This window comes from Peromyscus eremicus, chromosome 8a (genome assembly GCF_949786415.1).
Source record: "Peromyscus eremicus chromosome 8a, PerEre_H2_v1, whole genome shotgun sequence".
Taxonomy (NCBI): domain Eukaryota; kingdom Metazoa; phylum Chordata; class Mammalia; order Rodentia; family Cricetidae; genus Peromyscus; species Peromyscus eremicus.
Window position 1 is genome coordinate 83,891,049 of NC_081423.1, and position 16,932 is coordinate 83,907,980.

The following is a 16,932-nucleotide window of genomic DNA, read 5'->3' on the forward strand; positions in this document are numbered from 1 at the left end:
ACTTAGTTAAATAAGTAACCCTTTGCTTTCAAAAGACCCCAGTGGTGTGGTTGAGTGTTCACCTGGCAGGACGGAAGGGCATGCTAGTTAACCCACCAGCACCCATTGAGCAGTGATTGTTGAAGTAATTTTGCATAAAGTTTTATTTAAGGAAAAATCCTAGGTAGTGTGAAATATTTCGCTAATCGCATAGAGAAGAGGAAAACCCACCTGTTACATAAAAGGAAAAGGTAAATGTAACAGTCTTCTGTGACTGTTGGAGCAGACCTTAAGAACAGATACGTGCAGACATTCATCTTGGTAAGGTTTGGGTACGTGTGAGGGGACAAGGAAATGCTGGTGACTTCTGAACGTTTGTAATCCTCTTCTGAGGTGTCCAGCCCCAGAGAGGAGAACAGGAAGTGCTGGATGGAGGCTAACCCACCAAAAGGTTAGTTTAACTCTAGGATAAATGGGAAGAAGCTTGCTTCCAGAATTCTAGGTCTCATTTAGTTTATCAAAGGGAGCTTTGGGTACAGGTGGTTATAGAAAAGGTAACAGAACACTAAAGATTTTATTCATAAAAAGAGAAGGAATCTGGACCCCAGCTCAAAGGGGAAAGATAGTTAAAATAGTATTATTTAACTTAGTTGGTATTTATAATGGCGATTTTAATTACTCATAATCTGTTTATTTACAGTCTAACTCTTGAATGCTTCTAAATAAACCACAATTCAAACTGCGAGCCAACCAGGCTGTTTATTATTTAAAACGTTTTCATGGGGTTTGGGGTAGAAGTGGAACCGCATGGTGTGGGTAATGAGGTGGATTTGGAGTCGAACCTGTCTTGACCATCTGGGTCCAGTCGTTCCTTCCGTTGTACTTGTACATAACCGCTTAAAGAATTATGAATAAATGTCCTTTGAAACGCTTACCTGGACTAGTTAGTTGGTCCTTGCAGAATTTGTTTTCCCTTGAGCCGGAAGTGTCTTTCAGCAGCGGGCGCTCCGGGGGAGGGGGCGGGGCGGAGGGGCGGGGCCAAGCCTGGCTTGCACTCCCAGCTTGTGATAAGCGCGCAGCTCCCGCAGTTTCGATTATGCTGAGGGCGTCGTCCCCTTGGGGTAAGGCTCTCCCGGGACCCCCCACCCCTACTTTCCCTTTTTAAAGCAAGAGCCCAGGGACGTTTGGGCTTTCTCAGCGCCCAACGTAGTGCCCAAATTCGACTAACGGCCAGTGTGGTAGGATTTAAAATCCTTCCTCAATGAAGTCCTACCTTTTCCTTCCTGGCCCACCTGATGCCCTTGGCAAAATCCCTAGTAGAGAGGGAAACTTGGATCCTGGAAGCCAATGATCCCTGCTCCCCACCTGCCGCACATTCATTCTCCCAGGTCTCCGGTGAAGGGAACTGATCGTCCCCGCCCTGGGGACCACCCCACCTTAGAAGCCCCTTCTCCCAAAGGAGCATTCCAGAAAATCCAGTCTTACACCTGAGAAGAGCCTGGAATCCCAGACCTAAACCAGGTGAGTACGGTGTCTTTATTTTAGTCCAAGAAGATCTAAGTATGTCCTAATGAGCTACTTCATTCCAGCCACTACTCGGGGCTTTTGGGGGAAAGTTGAGAATTATCCTTGACCTTTCCTAATGAAGACCAGACTCAAATGTGACAGTGAAGAACAGATTGAAGGCTCCCTCCCAGTTCCTTTTCAAACGGCTTCTTAGCCACATCTCTGATCTCTCAATTAAGAAGCCCTGTTTCTCTGTTATAGACAGACTCCAGAATGGAAACCTCCCTTCTACACTCACAGGCTGACTTCAGGCAATTCTGCCCTGGTGCTTGCTCTTGGATTTCTACAGAATAATCCCTTGATTAGGGAGGACAAAGGGACCCTGCACTGCTGTGCTCCCCTCTCCCAGTCTTTGAAGTAAATGATAGTTCAGCTTTTCCTGGAAAAATATTCTGCGTTCACTTATGGAAGTCCCTTAAAGTGAAGTAACTTCTGCTTTTCTTTGGTTTTCTCTATTTGAACTCTCATTTTAAAAAAAGGCCCCAAGGCGCCGCCCACACCTCTCTTCTCTAAGCTAAGCTTGCTTGGATAAATGGTAAGGCTTCTTGGCAATCTTGAAAACTTAAAACCAGAGTTATATCTGGCACCAATGCCAACAGGCTAATAGCACTGAACCTTGTTTTATTTCTCATTAGTGAAAATTCCCGCTGAGCTATGGGTAAGGCATTCTCCCAGCTCACCTCTCAGCAGGATGAGGACAAGTCGCTCCTACCTGATAACCCAGCCAGGGCCAGCAAGGCTGCCAACTACTTCAGCAGGGGTAGCAGCAAACCACCGTGCTCCCGTGTGCCTTATGCAAGGGTTCCTGGTACCAGCTTTGTGATTTGTCCTACCTGCCTAGGCAATGGGGAGATCCCCCTAGGTGAGTAGCCCAAGGCTCTGGAAATACCCTTGGAACCAGGGAGAGATCCAGACCTGCCCCTCTGTATCTCCTGGAGTAGGTGGCCAGGCTAGTTCATGCTCTCTTAGTCTCAGACTGGCCAAGGAGAAATATTCAGGTCCTGCCATTGCTGTTCCCAGACCTAGAGGAAAGTTTCTTGTCCCTCTGCTCCTCAAACAATACTGAGCTGCCAGCCTTCCCCCCTGTGTTCTCAGTCCTGCTGTGGGATGGAGGCAGTGTGCTTCTGGCCCAGCTAGATGGAGTGGAGGGGTACTTGGGGGAGGCTAGCACGGGAAATATTTGTCATGGACACTTCTTGGCCTCCTCTCTCACCCTCTTTCCCTCTACAGAGCTGGAGAAGCAGCTGGTAGCCCTCATCCCTTACGGAGACCAAAGACTGAAGCCCAGACACACGTGAGTGTCATCCATCCCTAGGGGCTGCCTCACCTTTCTCCTCTGGTTTATCTCCTGGTTTTTCCCCCATCCAGGAAGTTCAAGTCTCGCTGTGATTAAACTTAGATTACCTTTGAGTTTCCAGGGATTGTCTTTTAAAAATGATAGTGTCAGCAGCTGGGACTGTGATTCACTGAGAGTTTGCATGAGGTGCTGGGTTTGATCTCTAGCCAAAATAAAATAAAAAATAAAAAATAAAAAAGTGGGGTGGGGGGAGAAGATAAATGTCATAGTTTTGCTAATTACCCTTGATTCACAATGTAGACAATGTATATTGGAATATCATACCCCATAAATATGTACACTTATATGTTAGTCAAAATATAACTTAACAATAACAACAAAGGCCACGTAGATCACAGTAGATGTGAGCTCAGGCCATTTCATGGCTGTGTAAATCCTTCCAGGAGGGAACAGGTTGCCCTGGTTGCAGCTCCCTTTGCTATAGCAGTTTAGATCTTGTGTTCTTCCCAATAGAGGTAGAAAACCAGCTGTTAGTTCAGAAGCAGCCCTGGGTTTCAGTGCAGTGCCCATGACCCTGTATGTGATCAGCATCCATTTGACATGAATCCCTGCAACCTCCTCCAAAACCCCTCGGCTTCCACCTAAGAGCTGTTGCCCGGCCTCCCCAGCCACTGTACTAACCGCAGAACTTATCCCAGGAAATGGCTTGGGGGTAAAGGGGCTTGCTGCCCAACCTGATGACCTGAGTTCAAACCCCGGGACCACGTGGTAGGAGCGAAGTAACTCCCACAAGTTGCCCTCTGGCCTCCACACACATGCTGTAGCACATACATACAAAATAAATAAATGTAATAAAACTGGAAATAGTGTCCCTCATAAAATACTAGGTTCTTTCTAATTCATATCTCAGATTGAATTGCATGGATAGATAGTATCCTGTTCTGAGTACTGAATTTAATTAAATATTAAAACTCAGAGCTCTCAAAGAGTCATATAGACTGGTTTCAAGTAGTGAGAGCAGCATTCATTGAGGTCTTGCTGTCTGCCAGGAACCATGATTAGTTAATTTTTTTCCTCTGTTGACTCATAGGAAATTCTGTGAAATAGATCTAATTATCTCCACTTTACAGACGTACTGGACTTTTGAAGAGGTTAAGTAGTACCATTCAGTGTTATTGGGTTAATGGGGTTAGAGATCTGGGAATGGAAGCCATGTTAACTGCCTTCCAATCCTGTGCTGAACCACAGCTAGAGAGCTAAGTATGCAGTTGCCAGATTGTGTGCAAGAGGAAGCCACCTGTCTGGAGAGGAGGATCTGAATCCCCTCCTCAGATTGTCTTGGTGTTCTCAGACTTTTCTCCTCCATTCTGGGGCCTATTCTCACACAGGAAGCTTTCCGTGTTCCTAGCGGTGATCATCTGCCTGCTTGCTTTCTCCCTCACCATCTTTTTCCTGTATCCACGGTCCATTGTCGTGTACCCCATAGGCCTCAACTCCTCCATGGTGACCTTTGATGAAACTCATGTACGACTCAATATGACGGTAGGTGGTAGGTGCCCCTGATTTCACTCCTACCTTTTCCAAAACACTTCCATCTTCCTTGTAGCCTAAGGTGAAGGTACCAAGGATCTTGTGGTATGCAGAAGGATGCTGAGAGGCTACATGAGCTCCATAGTAGATTGTATGAGATTGGGGCTCTGCATAGTGAAGGGTTAGAATCTGGGCCAGATCATTCAGAGGGTGGAATAAGGATGTCAGGACAGAATGGAGAGAAACTGAGCAGAATAAAACTGAATCCTCAGCTAGCAAACTTTGATTGATTGGTGGATTTTCACTGTGTTGCCCAGGTTGGTCTTGAATTCCTGGGCTCAAGTGATTCAGCCTCCAGAGCAACTGGACCGAGGGGGTGTGTTGTGGAATATCATTTTAAGATGTGTTACATTTGTTTATGCTGTGGAACATTTGTTTTAATAATGCAGAGATGTGTTGCGTTCTTTTATGTTGCATTTGTTTAACTCTGTGAAGCTGTGTTACTTTGTCTAAAATACCTGATGGGCTAAAAAGAACTGAAAGGCCAGTACCAAGGCAGGAGAAAGGATAGGTGGGGCTGGCAGGCAGAGAGAATAAACAGGAGAAATCTGGGAAGAAAAGATTGAGGAGCAAGAAAGGGAGAAGGAGGAAGACATCAGGGGCCAGCCATCCAGCAATACAGCAAGCCACGGAGTAAGAAATAAAGAAAGGTATATAGAATAGAGGGAGATAAAAGCCCAGAGGCAAAAGATAGATGGGGAAATTTAAGAAAAGCTGGCTAGAAACAAGCCAAGCTAAGGCTGGGCATTCATAAGAAAGAATGTGATTTATTTGGGAGCTGGATGGAGGGTCCCCCAAAACAGCCAAAGAGTAAAAGCAACAACAGGGGGTATACCACAGGACCCAGCTCAGTGTTATTCCTTAAAGGTGACCTTTGCCATCAAGAGCCTTCTGAGTCACTAAAATACTGTCCTTTGTACCCGAGGGCCAACAGGGTAGGATGGGACTCAAGCCAAAGAGCCAGGCTTCTGCAGCTGCTTGTGCTTTCCCTGCAGAGGGGGGCCATCCTCACCATTTCTTTTCCTTGCTGCCCTCTCCAGAATATCTTGAACATCTCCAACAGCAACTTCTATCCCGTCACGGTGACACATCTGACTGCAGAGGTTCTCCACCAGACCTCTGTGGTAGGCAAGGTTACCAGCAGCCTCCGCCTGCACATCGGACCTTTGGCCAGTGAACAGGTAATGTCCCTCCTCCTGACCAGCCCTGCCCGCAGGTGTGTGGACATCTGTGGTAGTGGGAAGGGGGCGGCCTGGGGTGTGGCTAATCTCGTGCCATTTTGGTTGACAGATGCCTTACGAAGTCGTCAGCAGGATTGGGGATAACAGTACATAGTAAGTACCCTTTGACCTCTTCTACCTTCTTCCTTGGCTTAAAAACCCAGTTAATATTCACTGAGGGGTTGGTGAGGGAAAGACGTTGGCCACCATGACCTGAGTTTGATCTTCCCGTCTTACATGGTAGAAAGAGGAGAACCCACTCCCATAAATTGTCCTTTGACAGCCATATGCCATGACCTAAGTGTGCCTGAACACATATATACACACACACACACACACACACACACAATCAGTGTTCTTTTAGGGTTTTTTGTTTTGTTTTGTTTTGTTTTTTTTGGGGGGGGGGGGTTGGGTTGAGACAGAGTTTCTCTGTATTGTTTTGGTGCCTGTCCTGGATCTCGCTCTGTAAATCAAGCTGGCCTCGAACTCACAGAGATCCGCCTGGCTCTGCGTCCCAAGTGCTGGGATTAACCGGTGCGCCAACCACCGCCCAGCCTTGTTTTTGTTTTTGTTTTTGTTTTTGTTTTTTTGGTTTTTCAAGACAAGGTTTCTCTGTGTAGCTTTGCGCCTTTCCTGGAACTCACTTGGTAGCCCAGGCTGGCCTCGAACTCACAGAGATCCGCCTGCCTCTGCCTCCCGAGTGCTGGGACTAAAGGCGTGCGCCGCCACCACCGCCCGGCCGTTTTTGTTTTTTAAGATAGGGTTTCTCTGTAGCCCTGGCCCATCCTGGAACTCACTCTGGAGACCAGTCTGGCCTCAAACTCAAGATTTGCCTGTCTCTGCCTCTTGAGTGCTAAGATTAAAGGCACCAACACCTGGTAAACTATATTTTTTAATTTAAAAAATATCTGCCAGGAGGTGGTGGCACACACCTTTAATCCCAGCACTCAGGAGGCAGAGCCAGGCGGATCTCTGTGAGTTCGAGGCCAGCCTGGGCTACCAAGTGAGTTCCAGGAAAGGCACAAATCTACACAGAGAAACCCTGTCTCGAAAAAACAAAAAAACAAAAAAAAAAAGTATATATATATATATATATAATTGGCTTCAGGCGGTGGTGGTACACGCCTTTAGTCCCAGCACTCAGGTGGCAGAGGCAGGTGGATCTCTATGAGTTCAAAGCCAGCCTGGTCTATAGGGCTAGTTCCAGGACAGCCAAGGCAGTTACACAGAGAAACCCTGTCTCATAAAACAAAACAAAAAAATCCACTTGGCTTTGTAATTGCTTCAGACTCAGGAACCTGCATATGACCTGCCCCCCTGTGGCAGGGTAAAAGTCCATCGCCTCTCCCTATTAGACCTAGATTAGAATAATAGGTAGAATTTGGTTAATCTTTATGTGAGTTGGACTCTTTGAAGCTCTGTGGGAGAGTAGTATCTAGTTTTCTGCTGAGAGAGAGGCCAGCACATGCCTGAGCCAAGAACATGGATGGCCAGGTAGCCAAGCTCATCTTAGAGGATAAAGGGGTAAGGGGTTGAGAGAGGCATCTTGGAGGCGCCTGATGGGAGGCAAGCAAACTGTGTTGACTTGTGGCTTGTAAGTCCCCTCTTTGAGTTTCCCGACCATCTGTAAAAACAAGGCTCACTCTTCTCTCCCTCTCAGCAAAATCTGTACGTGGCTGAAAGTCAAAGTCCACCATGTTCTTTTGCATATCCAGTAAGTATGGCATGGAACTCCTGCATCCCCCCTCCCGCTTCGGGCTCACCTCAGCTGCATTTTATGAGGTAGAGTCGTGGTAGCTCACATCATGAGTCTTTGTTAGCTCCAGAGAACAGCAAGTCTAGGGCTTGTTCCACATCTTATCTTGCTTAGGAGCCCTGTCTGGAGCTTCCAGAACACAGGTGTGGTAACTGTCCCAGTGTCCTGGCAAAGCAGGGAGCAGAAGGAAGTGAGTGGGAGGTCCTAGGGAGCCAGCCTCACTCACGCACACAATAGAGTGAGGCCAAAGCAGTCCCTTCCCTCCCAGACTTGGCAACAAAGCCTACTTCCTCTCCAGGGGTACTTTGACCTGCTCCTACCTGAACCATCCACAGCAGCTGCCCTTCGAGAGCTTTGAATATGTGGACTGCAGGGAGAATATGTCACTGCCCCACCTGGAGAGCCCTCGCCCAGCCTGACAGTACTGCCCCTGTCCTGCAGGCTCCTGCAGGTTGTCTGCATCTCAACTCCATGGAGCTCAAGGAAGGACTAGCGGCTTCGCTGACGGAAGCCAACATCTGGCTGTATGGTGCCTTCCTCTGACACCCAGGAACTTCTTTAACAATGCCATAGGCTCTGACTCCTCAGATGTCCCAGAGTCACTTCTGACAGTTCCCACCTGTAGTCTGGCATTGTCTTGGGGCTGAACATGTTGGTTGCCCGGCTCTCCCAGGGTGGGTCGTCAGTTGGAATGAAGAGAAAGCTTATCTAGATTTTAACAGCACAGATGAATCCTTTTCATGTTCTCCCAGTAATAGTGGCCTTGAGGACATGCAGTGCTGTCTCCAAGGTCTTTTTAGGTGACTATAAATGCTCTCTTGTGCTGTCTGCTATGGTCATGTGATAGTGATGGTGATGGCCTGCTTCTCTCGACCTGCGTACGACACTATCTAAACCTCTTCTCTGTAGAGCAGCTTTAATGTTATCGTCACAGCAGAAGCTAAGTAGCTGAGGAGAGGCCATCTGGTCTACCCTAGACCAAAGGCAGAGTCATTTGAAAAGGTATTTATTAAAGGTAAGTTCCTAAGTAAGTTTCTCACAATCCAGAGCCCATGTGAGTATTCACAGGTAGGTCAGACAGAAGAGTATTCCCAGTGACTGTGTTCAAAAAGCCTGAAGGACATAAAGCTTTTTTCTTTTTTTTTTTTTTTTTTCTTTTTGTTGTTGTTGTTGTTGTTTTTTCAAGACAGGGTTTCTCTGTGTAGCTTTGTGCCTTACCTGGAACTCACTTGGTAGCCCAGGCTGGCCTCGAACTCACAGAGATCTGCCTGGCTTTGCCTCCCGAGTGCTGGGATTAAAGGCGTGCACCACCACCGCCCGGCCGACATAAAGGACAGAGCTGTGAAGCTCCCGTGGGGTCTCTGCTCTGCATCAGGCCCACCCTCTGTTCCCAAGGCCTCTGCTGTCCTCTGGACCTTGACTAAAGAATGATAGATTCACCAGAACTGGACTAGATCCCTCCTTGCCTGTCTCTGCACTGGAGCCAAAGTTCCCCCTGGACTCCAGAGGCGGTATCTGTATTGCAAGAGAGCAGGGATGTGTGTTCACTAAAGCTACCTAGCTTTGCCCTTCAGACAGGTGGAGGGACGAACATGCTGGGTGTGGCGGGGGAAGCTGAAGTTGAAGATGGATGGATACAAGGAGATAGGTAACAGAACTATATAACTAGCTGGGGCTACAAGGAGGGAGGGAAGATCTATCGTTGCCAAGCCAGGGTTAAGGTACCAACAAAACGCAGAGACTCAGGGAGGTCAGGCTGAGGTTGCGATGTATAAACCACCAAATGTGAAAGGTTTTTATCAATAAACTCTATTGAGCAGTGTTGAAGGAAAACGGGGTTCCTGGGCAGATGAACGAGGATGCTGGTGTGCACCCCACATCTCACACCATTTGATTTTCTGTGTGCCTGCATGCGGAGGTCAGAGCACAACCTTGGGTGTCCTTCCTTGGGTACTTTTTTTTTTTTATGTATTTTATTTTGAGACAGGGTCTCATTGTGGAGCCCTGACTGTCCTGGAACTCACTATGTAGACAAGGCTGGCCTCAGACTCACAGAGATCTGCCTGCTTCTACCTCCCCAGGGCTGGGATTAAGGTGTGTGCCACCATGCCTGAATTTTTGTTTTGTTTTGTTTTTTTGAGACAGGGTTTCTCTGTGTAGTTTTGGTGCCCGTCCTGGAACTCACTCTGTAGACCAGGCTGGCCTCAAACTTATAGAGATCCACCTGTCTCTGCCTCCCGAGTGCTGGATTTAAAGGTGTGCACCACTGCCCAGCTGCCAAGCCCTATCCTTAAAACAGTCAAGGCCCAGGGATCTACCTATCTCTGCTCCCCCTGGTTCTGGGATTAGGGAGCACGTGCCACCATGCCCAGCTTTTCTCACATGGGTTCTGAGGATTAAACTAAGGCCTTTGTACCTGCAGGATGATCACCTGTGTTCCCTCCCCAGGCTTCAAACCTTTGTGCTCTGATAGGCATGTAGACTTCCAAGACCTTCCGAAACATGTTCTGTTCCTCCGGCTTCTAAGAGATTACCCCCTGAGGCTTGCTTTTTTTTTTTTCCATTGTGTATTCCTAAACTGTCTTTGAACTTTAATATTCCTGTTCCAAGCCAGTTCCCATTCTGTCCCAGCCGTCCCACTCAGGCATCATCCCTAGACTATATATAGTAAGACAGGGCTCCTTACCCAAAGGTGATGCTCCATGGACTAATATGAGATGACGCATTGGTCCCCAGTTATGACTGACATGTCTGAGGGAGGTTTTCTCAGCACTGGAGCAGAAGGGACTTCACAGGACTTGTGTGTCTTCCTGGAGGCTGACTTTGAGGGCCCCCAGTCCTGCCTCCTCTTCCAGCGTGGGCTGGTAAAGAAGGGAGATCTGGAGTTTTGGGGGTCTCCTGGCCCTCTGCTAAATGGAAAGTATGACACCCAGGAAGATAGAGGCCTGAGGACTTTAGCAGGCAAGCCCCTTGCCCCTTTCTAAGGTCATGTATCCTCAGCCCAGTGCGTCAGTACCCTCTTCTCCTGAATTCTCTCACCCCCTTTCAGCCTAACAGCTCAACACCTAATATGGACCCGGGACTGCATAAAGCTTGGACATCCCTACCTGCCCCCTCTTCCCACTGCGCTCTAGTGCGAATTGCAGCCCCTCCCTTCTCAGGCTGTATCTCAGTAGGCATGAGCTTGGTCAGAGTGATGGTCATTGATAAGCCGAGATGTCTGTCATCACTGGATAAGGAACGGTGGTAATAGCTGTAGGAGGTGCTAGCTTGAGGTGGGCTCAAGACCATGTTCTCCCTTGGCTTGGCCCCAAACAGTGTGGACTCGACTTCTACTCTCGTCCCTCCTCTGCCCCCAGGTGTGTGTGGGTCCTTCTGCCCTCCTCCCCCATCCCCTGCTCGGGAAGCCGACCAGCCTCCTGGTTCTCTCCAGGAATCACGTTTTAATCCCAACTAGCCTCCTCTCCAAATGTGGCTGGCTTTTTGGAGTAGACAGGTTGCAAGTGGAAAGAAAGTGTGGTTACTGTCTGGTTTTTTGTTGCTGTCTAGGTTTTTTGTTTTGTTTTTTTTTTTTTTGGTTGCTTTTCTTTTTGCTTTGTGGTATCATCAGGTCTTGGAGTCCATCTCTGGATCACCACTGCTGGATGTAATTAGTCGACTGAAAAAGGGAGGAGACAGGAAGCAAAACAAGTTAGTCGTTCCTGGGTGGGCTGCTTTCAGAATACTGTGTTAAGTCTCTGAGGCCAGGACTCTAATTAAAAGTCAGATAAAACAGAGCAGCTGCTCCTCTGCCCAAAGCACCTGAGAACCTGCACAGGTGCCCTCCCCCTCGGTGACCGTTTCAGGCCCTGATTAGGAGTTACCCGTTGATAGTCTGGCCTGTGGCTCAAGCCTATAATCTCATCGACTCGGGAAGCTGAAGTGGGTACAGAGGGGGTTCAAAGTGAGCCTGGGAAACTTAAGATCCTGTCTCAAAATTTTAAAGTGGGAGGCTAGAGAGAGAGCTAGCAGTGAGAGGTGCTTGCTGAGGCCGGGCGGTGGTGGTGGTGGTGGCGGCGGCGGCGGTGGTGGCGGGACAGCCTGCCTGGTCTATAGAGGGAGTTCCAGTACAGCCTGCCTGGTCTATAGAGGGAGGGGTTCCAGGACAGCCTGCCTGGTCTATAGAGGGAGTTCCAGGACAGCCTGCCTGGTCTATAGAGGGAGTTCCAGGACAGCCAGGGTTACACAGACTTGAAAAAAAGGGGGGGTGGAGAACGGGAGGAGGAACGAGAGGGGGATCTGTGGTTGGTATGTAAAAAGAATAAAAAATGTATTAAAGAAAAAAATAGCAATGAGAAAAAAAGAAAGTGCTAGCTGATCTTGGAGGACTAGAGTTCTGTTCCCAGCACCCACGGCCGCTCACAACCACCTGTTAACTCCAGCTCCATTGCCATCTTCTGGCCGCCTCAGACACATGTACAATACACTTAAGTAACTACTCTTTTAAGTAAAAAAAAATTTTTTGAAAGGAAGGTGGCATAGAGCAGAGTGGAGTAGAGCAGTCGGGCGCAGAGCGCTTGCCTAGCACGCACAAGGCCCTGGGTTCAATCCCCAGTACCACCAAAATAATTTCAAAACAAAACCCAGAAGTGACTTTTAAATGACTCCGGTCCTCTCCCGGGACCCCTGCTAAGAAGCCCCCTTGCCTCTCACCGTGAGTCGGGAATATGTAGAAGGGCTAGCCTGGCATGCACTCGTGGGACCTGATAAGACAAAGCACAAATCACTCACCTGGGAGTTGCTAAGGAGGCTGGGGGTGGTAGCAGGCTTTTCCTGGGTCAAGGCACAGATTGAACCTACGCTGAAGAATTCCCAAGAGGAAGCCTTTCTGTGAGTCCCTGTTCTACGGTTTACAGGGCTCAGTTTTCTCTGCCAATAAAGGCTGCTGGTGCTGGGAAGGGTCAGAGAGGAAAGGGGCCAATAGAGCTGAACTACAGGGGCTGGGGTGGGCGCAAGGGGCTCCCAGATGGTACACTCACCAGGACCTGGAAGGATTGGGGGTCCACACGTTCTACAGGATTGCTGTCCATCTTTTTGGGCCCCCGCTGGCTGAGGCTGGCTGGGGCCTTGCCTTTGGGTGCCCTTCTGTAGGTCATCCTTGAAGGTGCTCTGTGTGGGAGGGTCTTGCTCCTTTGGTGGCTTTGGCCCAGGTGGTGGCTGTGGGTCTGCCTGTCCCTGTGGCTGCTGCCTTGCAGGTGGCGGAGGAGGCCCCTTTGAATCCTGAGGCCCCTTTGAATCCTGACGTGGCTGAGATTTTTTCTCAGAATGCTGTTTCTTTTCTTCCTGTTTCTTCTCTTCCTGTCTCTTCTCTTCCTGTTTTTTCGCTTCCTAGCAAGAAACCCCCAGCAAGTGACAGTCTGTGTCCTCACCTCACTTATCTGCAGGATGAACTCTGGGTTGCAGAGCTCAGAGGACAAAGGGGAAGCGCAGTGTCTCTATCCCCTGGAGTTAGAGGTTGAAGCTAGGGCCTGGGCTGTCCCTTTCCCTGACAGAGTACCCAAAGCGTGGTTCTGAGTCACATTCTCAGTCAGCTAATTCCTGGGGCTGGAAAGATCAGTAGTTCACAGCTGCCTGGAACTCCAGCTCCAGGGTTATGTATTAAAACAGGCTTTCTGGATATGGTGGCACACACTTAAAATTCCAGAATTTGAGAGGTAGAGGCAGGAGAATTGCCACAAGTTGGAGGCTATTCAGGCTGGCATAACAAGTTCTAGGCCAGCCAGGGCTGCAGACTGAGACTCAAAACCAAGGAGCTGGGTAATAATAGCTCAGCTGGTGAAGTGCTTACTCTGAAGGCCTGAGGACCTTAGCTAGATTCCACGGAACTCACAATAACAAGCTGGGCATGACGGCCCATATTTATAATCCCAGTACTGGGACTCCAGAGGTCGGAGGATCTCTGGAGCTCAGTGACCAGCCAGCCCAGCTTACTTGACAGACTTCGGGACAATGAGGAACCCTGTCTCAGAAAGCAAGATGGGCAGCAATGGGGGTGTGGGCATTTAATCCCAGCACCTGGGAGGCAGGGCCAGGCAGATCTCTGTGAGTTCGAGGACGGGCTCCATAGCTACACAGAAACCCCGTCCCGAAAAATCAAAAGCAAGATGGATGGTGGTTAAGGAATAGCAAAGGCTGTCCTCCACCTCCACATACGTGTTCATGTATGTGCACGCCCACGTGTGTCTGCACACACGAAAAACAAATACTGGTTCACCTGTGTTCTCTGACTTTGTGTGTGGTTACCAGAAAATATAAAATCAGGCCTGGACTTGTAGCTCAGTAGCGTAGCACTACTTCCCCAGTGTGTGCAAAGCCCTGGGTTCCACCCCAGCCCCTTTTCCCACCATAAAAATTTTACTCATGTGGCACACATGAAGTTTTTAATGGACAGTACTGTTTCAAAGCATTTGCAAGGAATTATTCTCATTTTTATTTGTATGGATGTTTTGCTTGCATGTATGCATGCATGTGTGTAGGTATGCATGTGCATCACATGCATGCCTGGTGCCCACAGGGTCCAGAAGGGGATATCAGATCTCCTGGAACTGGAGTTACGTGCAGATTATGAGCCACCCTGTGACGCTAAGAACCAAACCTGGGTCCTCTAAAAGAGTAGCCAGTGTTCTTATCCACTGTGCCATCTCTCCAGCCCATTTTTATAATTACGGATATGTGAAGGAAGGGGTATGTGCATTCGAGTGCCGCTGCCTGTGGAGCTAGATGTACAGGCGCCGTGAGCTGCCTCTACAAGGGTACTGCAGGAAAAGGAACTTGGGTCCTCCGGAAGAGCACTCTTAACCACGGAGTCATCTCTACTCATCTCTCCAGCCACAGGGACACTTGGTTTTTTCTTTCTTTTTCTTTTTTTTTTTTTTTTTTGGTCAGAGCTGAGGACCGAACCCAGGGCCTTGCGCTTGGCGCTCTACCACTGAGCTAAATCCCCAACCCCGACACTTTGTTTTTATTAAAAGCATTTGAGCTCAGGACCTAGAGATGGCTGAGCAGTGAAGAGTATTTGCAGTCCTTCCAAAGGGTCCACAGTAGGTTTCTAGCACTCACATTGGGCAGCTCACAAACACATGTAACTCTAGTTTCAAGGGATCTGACACCTTCTTTTGACCCCTAAGGGCACCAATATACAACATGCAGATACACACACACACACACACACACACAAATAAAATAAATCTGGACTGAAGAGATGGGTCAGTGGTTAAGAGCACTGGCTGCTCTCTTCCATAGAACCCAGGTTCAATTCCCAGCACCATATGACAGCTCACACCCATCTGTAACTCTGGTCTTGGAATCCAACACCCTCTCCTGGCCTCCAGTGGCACCAAGCACACATATGGTACACAGACATACATGCAAGCAAAAAGCACATACATACAAAAACAAATCTTAACTATAGTACATAGCCAGGTGTGGTGGAATACACCTTTAATCCCTGCACTCAAGCAGAGGCAAGTGAATCTCAAGAAGTTCAAGATCAGTCTGGTCTACATAGTACACTCCAGGCCAAGTAGGGCTACATGGTGAAACTCAAAAAAAGAAAAAAAGAAAAAAAGAAAAAATCCATATAAGTATTTGGTCAGCCATGATGTCATATGCCTGTAATCCCAGAACTTGGGAAATGGAGGCAGGAACATTGTGATTATTAGGTTAGCCTGGTCTATACAGGGCTCCATAGTAAGACTCTGCCTCCCACCAAAAAATAAGTAAAGAAAAACAACAAGAATACAGTTGAAAAAGACTCAAACAAGTTCTGCCAACGATGCTTAGAAATGTCAATTGAATACTGTGGGGTGTTTGTTTGTTGTTGTTTTGAGACAGGGTTTCTCTGTGTAGTTTTGGTGCCTGTCCTGGACCTCGCTCTGTAGACCAGGCTGGCCTCGAACTCACAGAGAGCCGCCTGCTCTGCCTCCTGAGTACTGGGATTAAAGGCGTGCGTGCACCACCGCTGCCCAGCTTGAATACTCTAATTTTATATACAAATTAAATATAAACCAGCTCATTCTCACTAGCCACATAGCAAGGATTCACTAGCACACAGTTTCAGGCCATGTACACACACTAGTCTCAACTGGTTACAAGAGGCTGAGGTAGAAGGATCTTTTGAGCCCAGAAGTTCACAGTCAACCCAGGCAACAGAGTGAAACCTCATCTCTTCAAATACCCTTTTGGGCCTCATCTCCCCCTCCACCCACCTACCACAGGAAAACCAAGCTAGCTTGCCTCCTACCCCAGCAAACAACATTCACAAGCTCACAATCCACTTCCTAGGAAGTCTGTCATCCTTCCCCATTCACACTTGCCCCCTGAAGGACCCTGATGGACCAAGCCCCTTCATGCACCTGCTCTTCCTGCTGCTGTAACATCATCGCCTTCCTCCGTTCCAAAGCCATCTGCCGACGCCGAGCCTCCCAGTGGTAGGCACTACCCATGATGATATGGTGATAGCCCCAGCAGGGTGTGAGGGCAGGAAGAGCCCAAAATGATGCCACTGTACCCAAATTCCTCTGTTGCCTCCCACCCCAGCCACACTGTCTGTTACCCGGACCACCTCACAATGTAGCCACTGCCAAGGCAGCCAGGGCAGCCCCCTGAAGTGTTGGAGGTTGAGGCATTATCCCCAAGGCTTGTGGGGAATGCCTGTAAGTCCTCCAGAGTCCTGAGGAGGAAAAAGATACAGTCCCCAGGGTTTCAGTGGACCCTGGAGACTATTTTGTTTTTGTTTTTGTTTTTGTGGTTTTTCGAGACAGGGTTTCTCTGTGTAGTTTTGATGCCTGTCCTGGAGCTTGCTCTGTAGACCAGGCTGGCCTTGAACTCACAGTCTGCCTGGCTCTGACCCCCCCCTCCCCAGTGCTGGGATTAAAGGCGTGTGCCACCACTGCCTGGCATAGAATATTACTTTAAGGTGTGTGTTACTTTTGTTTATGTTGCATTTAACTCTGTGAAGCTGTGTTACTGTGTTTGTCTAAAACATCTGATGGTCTAATAAAGAGCTGAATGGCCAATATTGAGGCAGGAGAGAGAAACAGGTGGGGCTGGCCAGCAGAGAGTATAAATAGATGGAGAAATCTGGAAGGAAAAAAAAAAAAGATGTAGCCAGAGGACAAGGAGAGGAGGACTCCAGGGGCCAGCCACCCAGCTACACAGCAAGCCACAGAGTTAAGAGTAAGATTTACAGAAGAAAGAGAACAGGAAAAGCCCAGAGGCAAAAGTAGATGGGATAATTTAAAGTTAAGAAAAGCTGTCAAGAAACAAGCCAAGCTAAAGCTGGGCATTAATAATTAAGAACACACCTCTGTGTGTGATTTGTTTGGAAACTTGTTGGCAGGCCCCCCAAAAAGAGCAAAATTGAGTTTTAGGGTCAGATGCAGGTTTAATCTTGGCTGTGTCACCTGCTAAGCTGAGGGAACTTGGGCAGGCCACTCAGTGTTTCGGAGCCCCGCCCCCTTTAGGATGCTGGTATGCTTGGAAAA

The 16,932-nt window shown here is 48.4% G+C and overlaps 2 protein-coding genes and 1 long non-coding RNA gene across 5 annotated transcripts in view; 1 reads left to right on the forward strand and 2 right to left on the reverse strand.

The window, feature by feature from the left end:
- The window catches only part of LOC131917775 (uncharacterized), a 15,036-nt gene extending 14,033 nt beyond the window's left edge, over window positions 1–1,003 (reverse strand). For both annotated transcript variants that reach the window (XR_009380733.1, XR_009380734.1), the window contains exon 1: window positions 915–1,003. This is a non-coding gene — a long non-coding RNA (uncharacterized LOC131917775). The remainder of the gene's footprint in view (window positions 1–914) is intronic.
- On the forward strand, window positions 980–7,950 carry Tmem106a (transmembrane protein 106A). The gene is made up of 9 exons (XM_059271852.1): window positions 980–1,100; window positions 1,368–1,500; window positions 2,181–2,407; window positions 2,776–2,839; window positions 4,231–4,384; window positions 5,473–5,613; window positions 5,723–5,766; window positions 7,313–7,366; window positions 7,707–7,950. The coding sequence occupies exons 3-9, from the start codon at window positions 2,200–2,202 to the stop codon at window positions 7,825–7,827; spliced, it is 786 nt and encodes a 261-aa protein (XP_059127835.1). The 5' UTR covers window positions 980–1,100; window positions 1,368–1,500; window positions 2,181–2,199; the 3' UTR covers window positions 7,828–7,950.
- A 2,881-nt stretch (window positions 7,951–10,831) lies between these two features.
- Ccdc200 (coiled-coil domain containing 200) lies at window positions 10,832–15,985 on the reverse strand. 2 transcript variants are annotated; one of them, XM_059271853.1, is made up of 4 exons: window positions 15,802–15,985; window positions 12,427–12,775; window positions 12,101–12,150; window positions 10,832–11,066 (listed from the first exon to the last, which is right to left on the reverse strand). In XM_059271853.1, the coding sequence occupies exons 1-4, from the start codon at window positions 15,889–15,891 to the stop codon at window positions 11,040–11,042; spliced, it is 516 nt and encodes a 171-aa protein (XP_059127836.1). In that variant the 5' UTR covers window positions 15,892–15,985; the 3' UTR covers window positions 10,832–11,039. The 2 variants fall into 2 exon arrangements, with proteins under 2 accessions (XP_059127836.1, XP_059127837.1); XM_059271854.1 differs by lacking the exon at window positions 12,101–12,150 and having other exon boundaries at window positions 10,977–11,066; window positions 15,802–15,983.
- Window positions 15,986–16,932: the final 947 nt, after the last annotated feature.

What these genes read in the sequence shown, in the direction of transcription:
- Tmem106a (XM_059271852.1), top strand. Translation starts at nt 2,200, where the DNA reads ATGGGTAAGGCATTCTCCCAGCTCACCTCTCAGCAGGATGAGGACAAG. An exon ending in ATGTACGACTCAATATGACG is followed by an intron (nt 4,385 to 5,472) that starts GTAGGTGGTAGG and finishes TGCCCTCTCCAG; the next exon opens with AATATCTTGAACATCTCCAA. An exon ending in GACCTTTGGCCAGTGAACAG is followed by an intron (nt 5,614 to 5,722) that starts GTAATGTCCCTC and finishes TTTGGTTGACAG; the next exon opens with ATGCCTTACGAAGTCGTCAG.
- Ccdc200 (XM_059271853.1), bottom strand. Translation starts at nt 15,891, where the DNA reads ATGGGTAGTGCCTACCACTGGGAGGCTCGGCGTCGGCAGATGGCTTTG. An exon ending in CCCAATCCTTCCAGGTCCTG is followed by an intron (nt 12,151 to 12,426) that starts GTGAGTGTACCA and finishes TTGTCTTATCAG; the next exon opens with GTCCCACGAGTGCATGCCAG. An exon ending in CTACATATTCCCGACTCACG is followed by an intron (nt 11,067 to 12,100) that starts GTGAGAGGCAAG and finishes TCCCTTTTTCAG; the next exon opens with TCGACTAATTACATCCAGCA.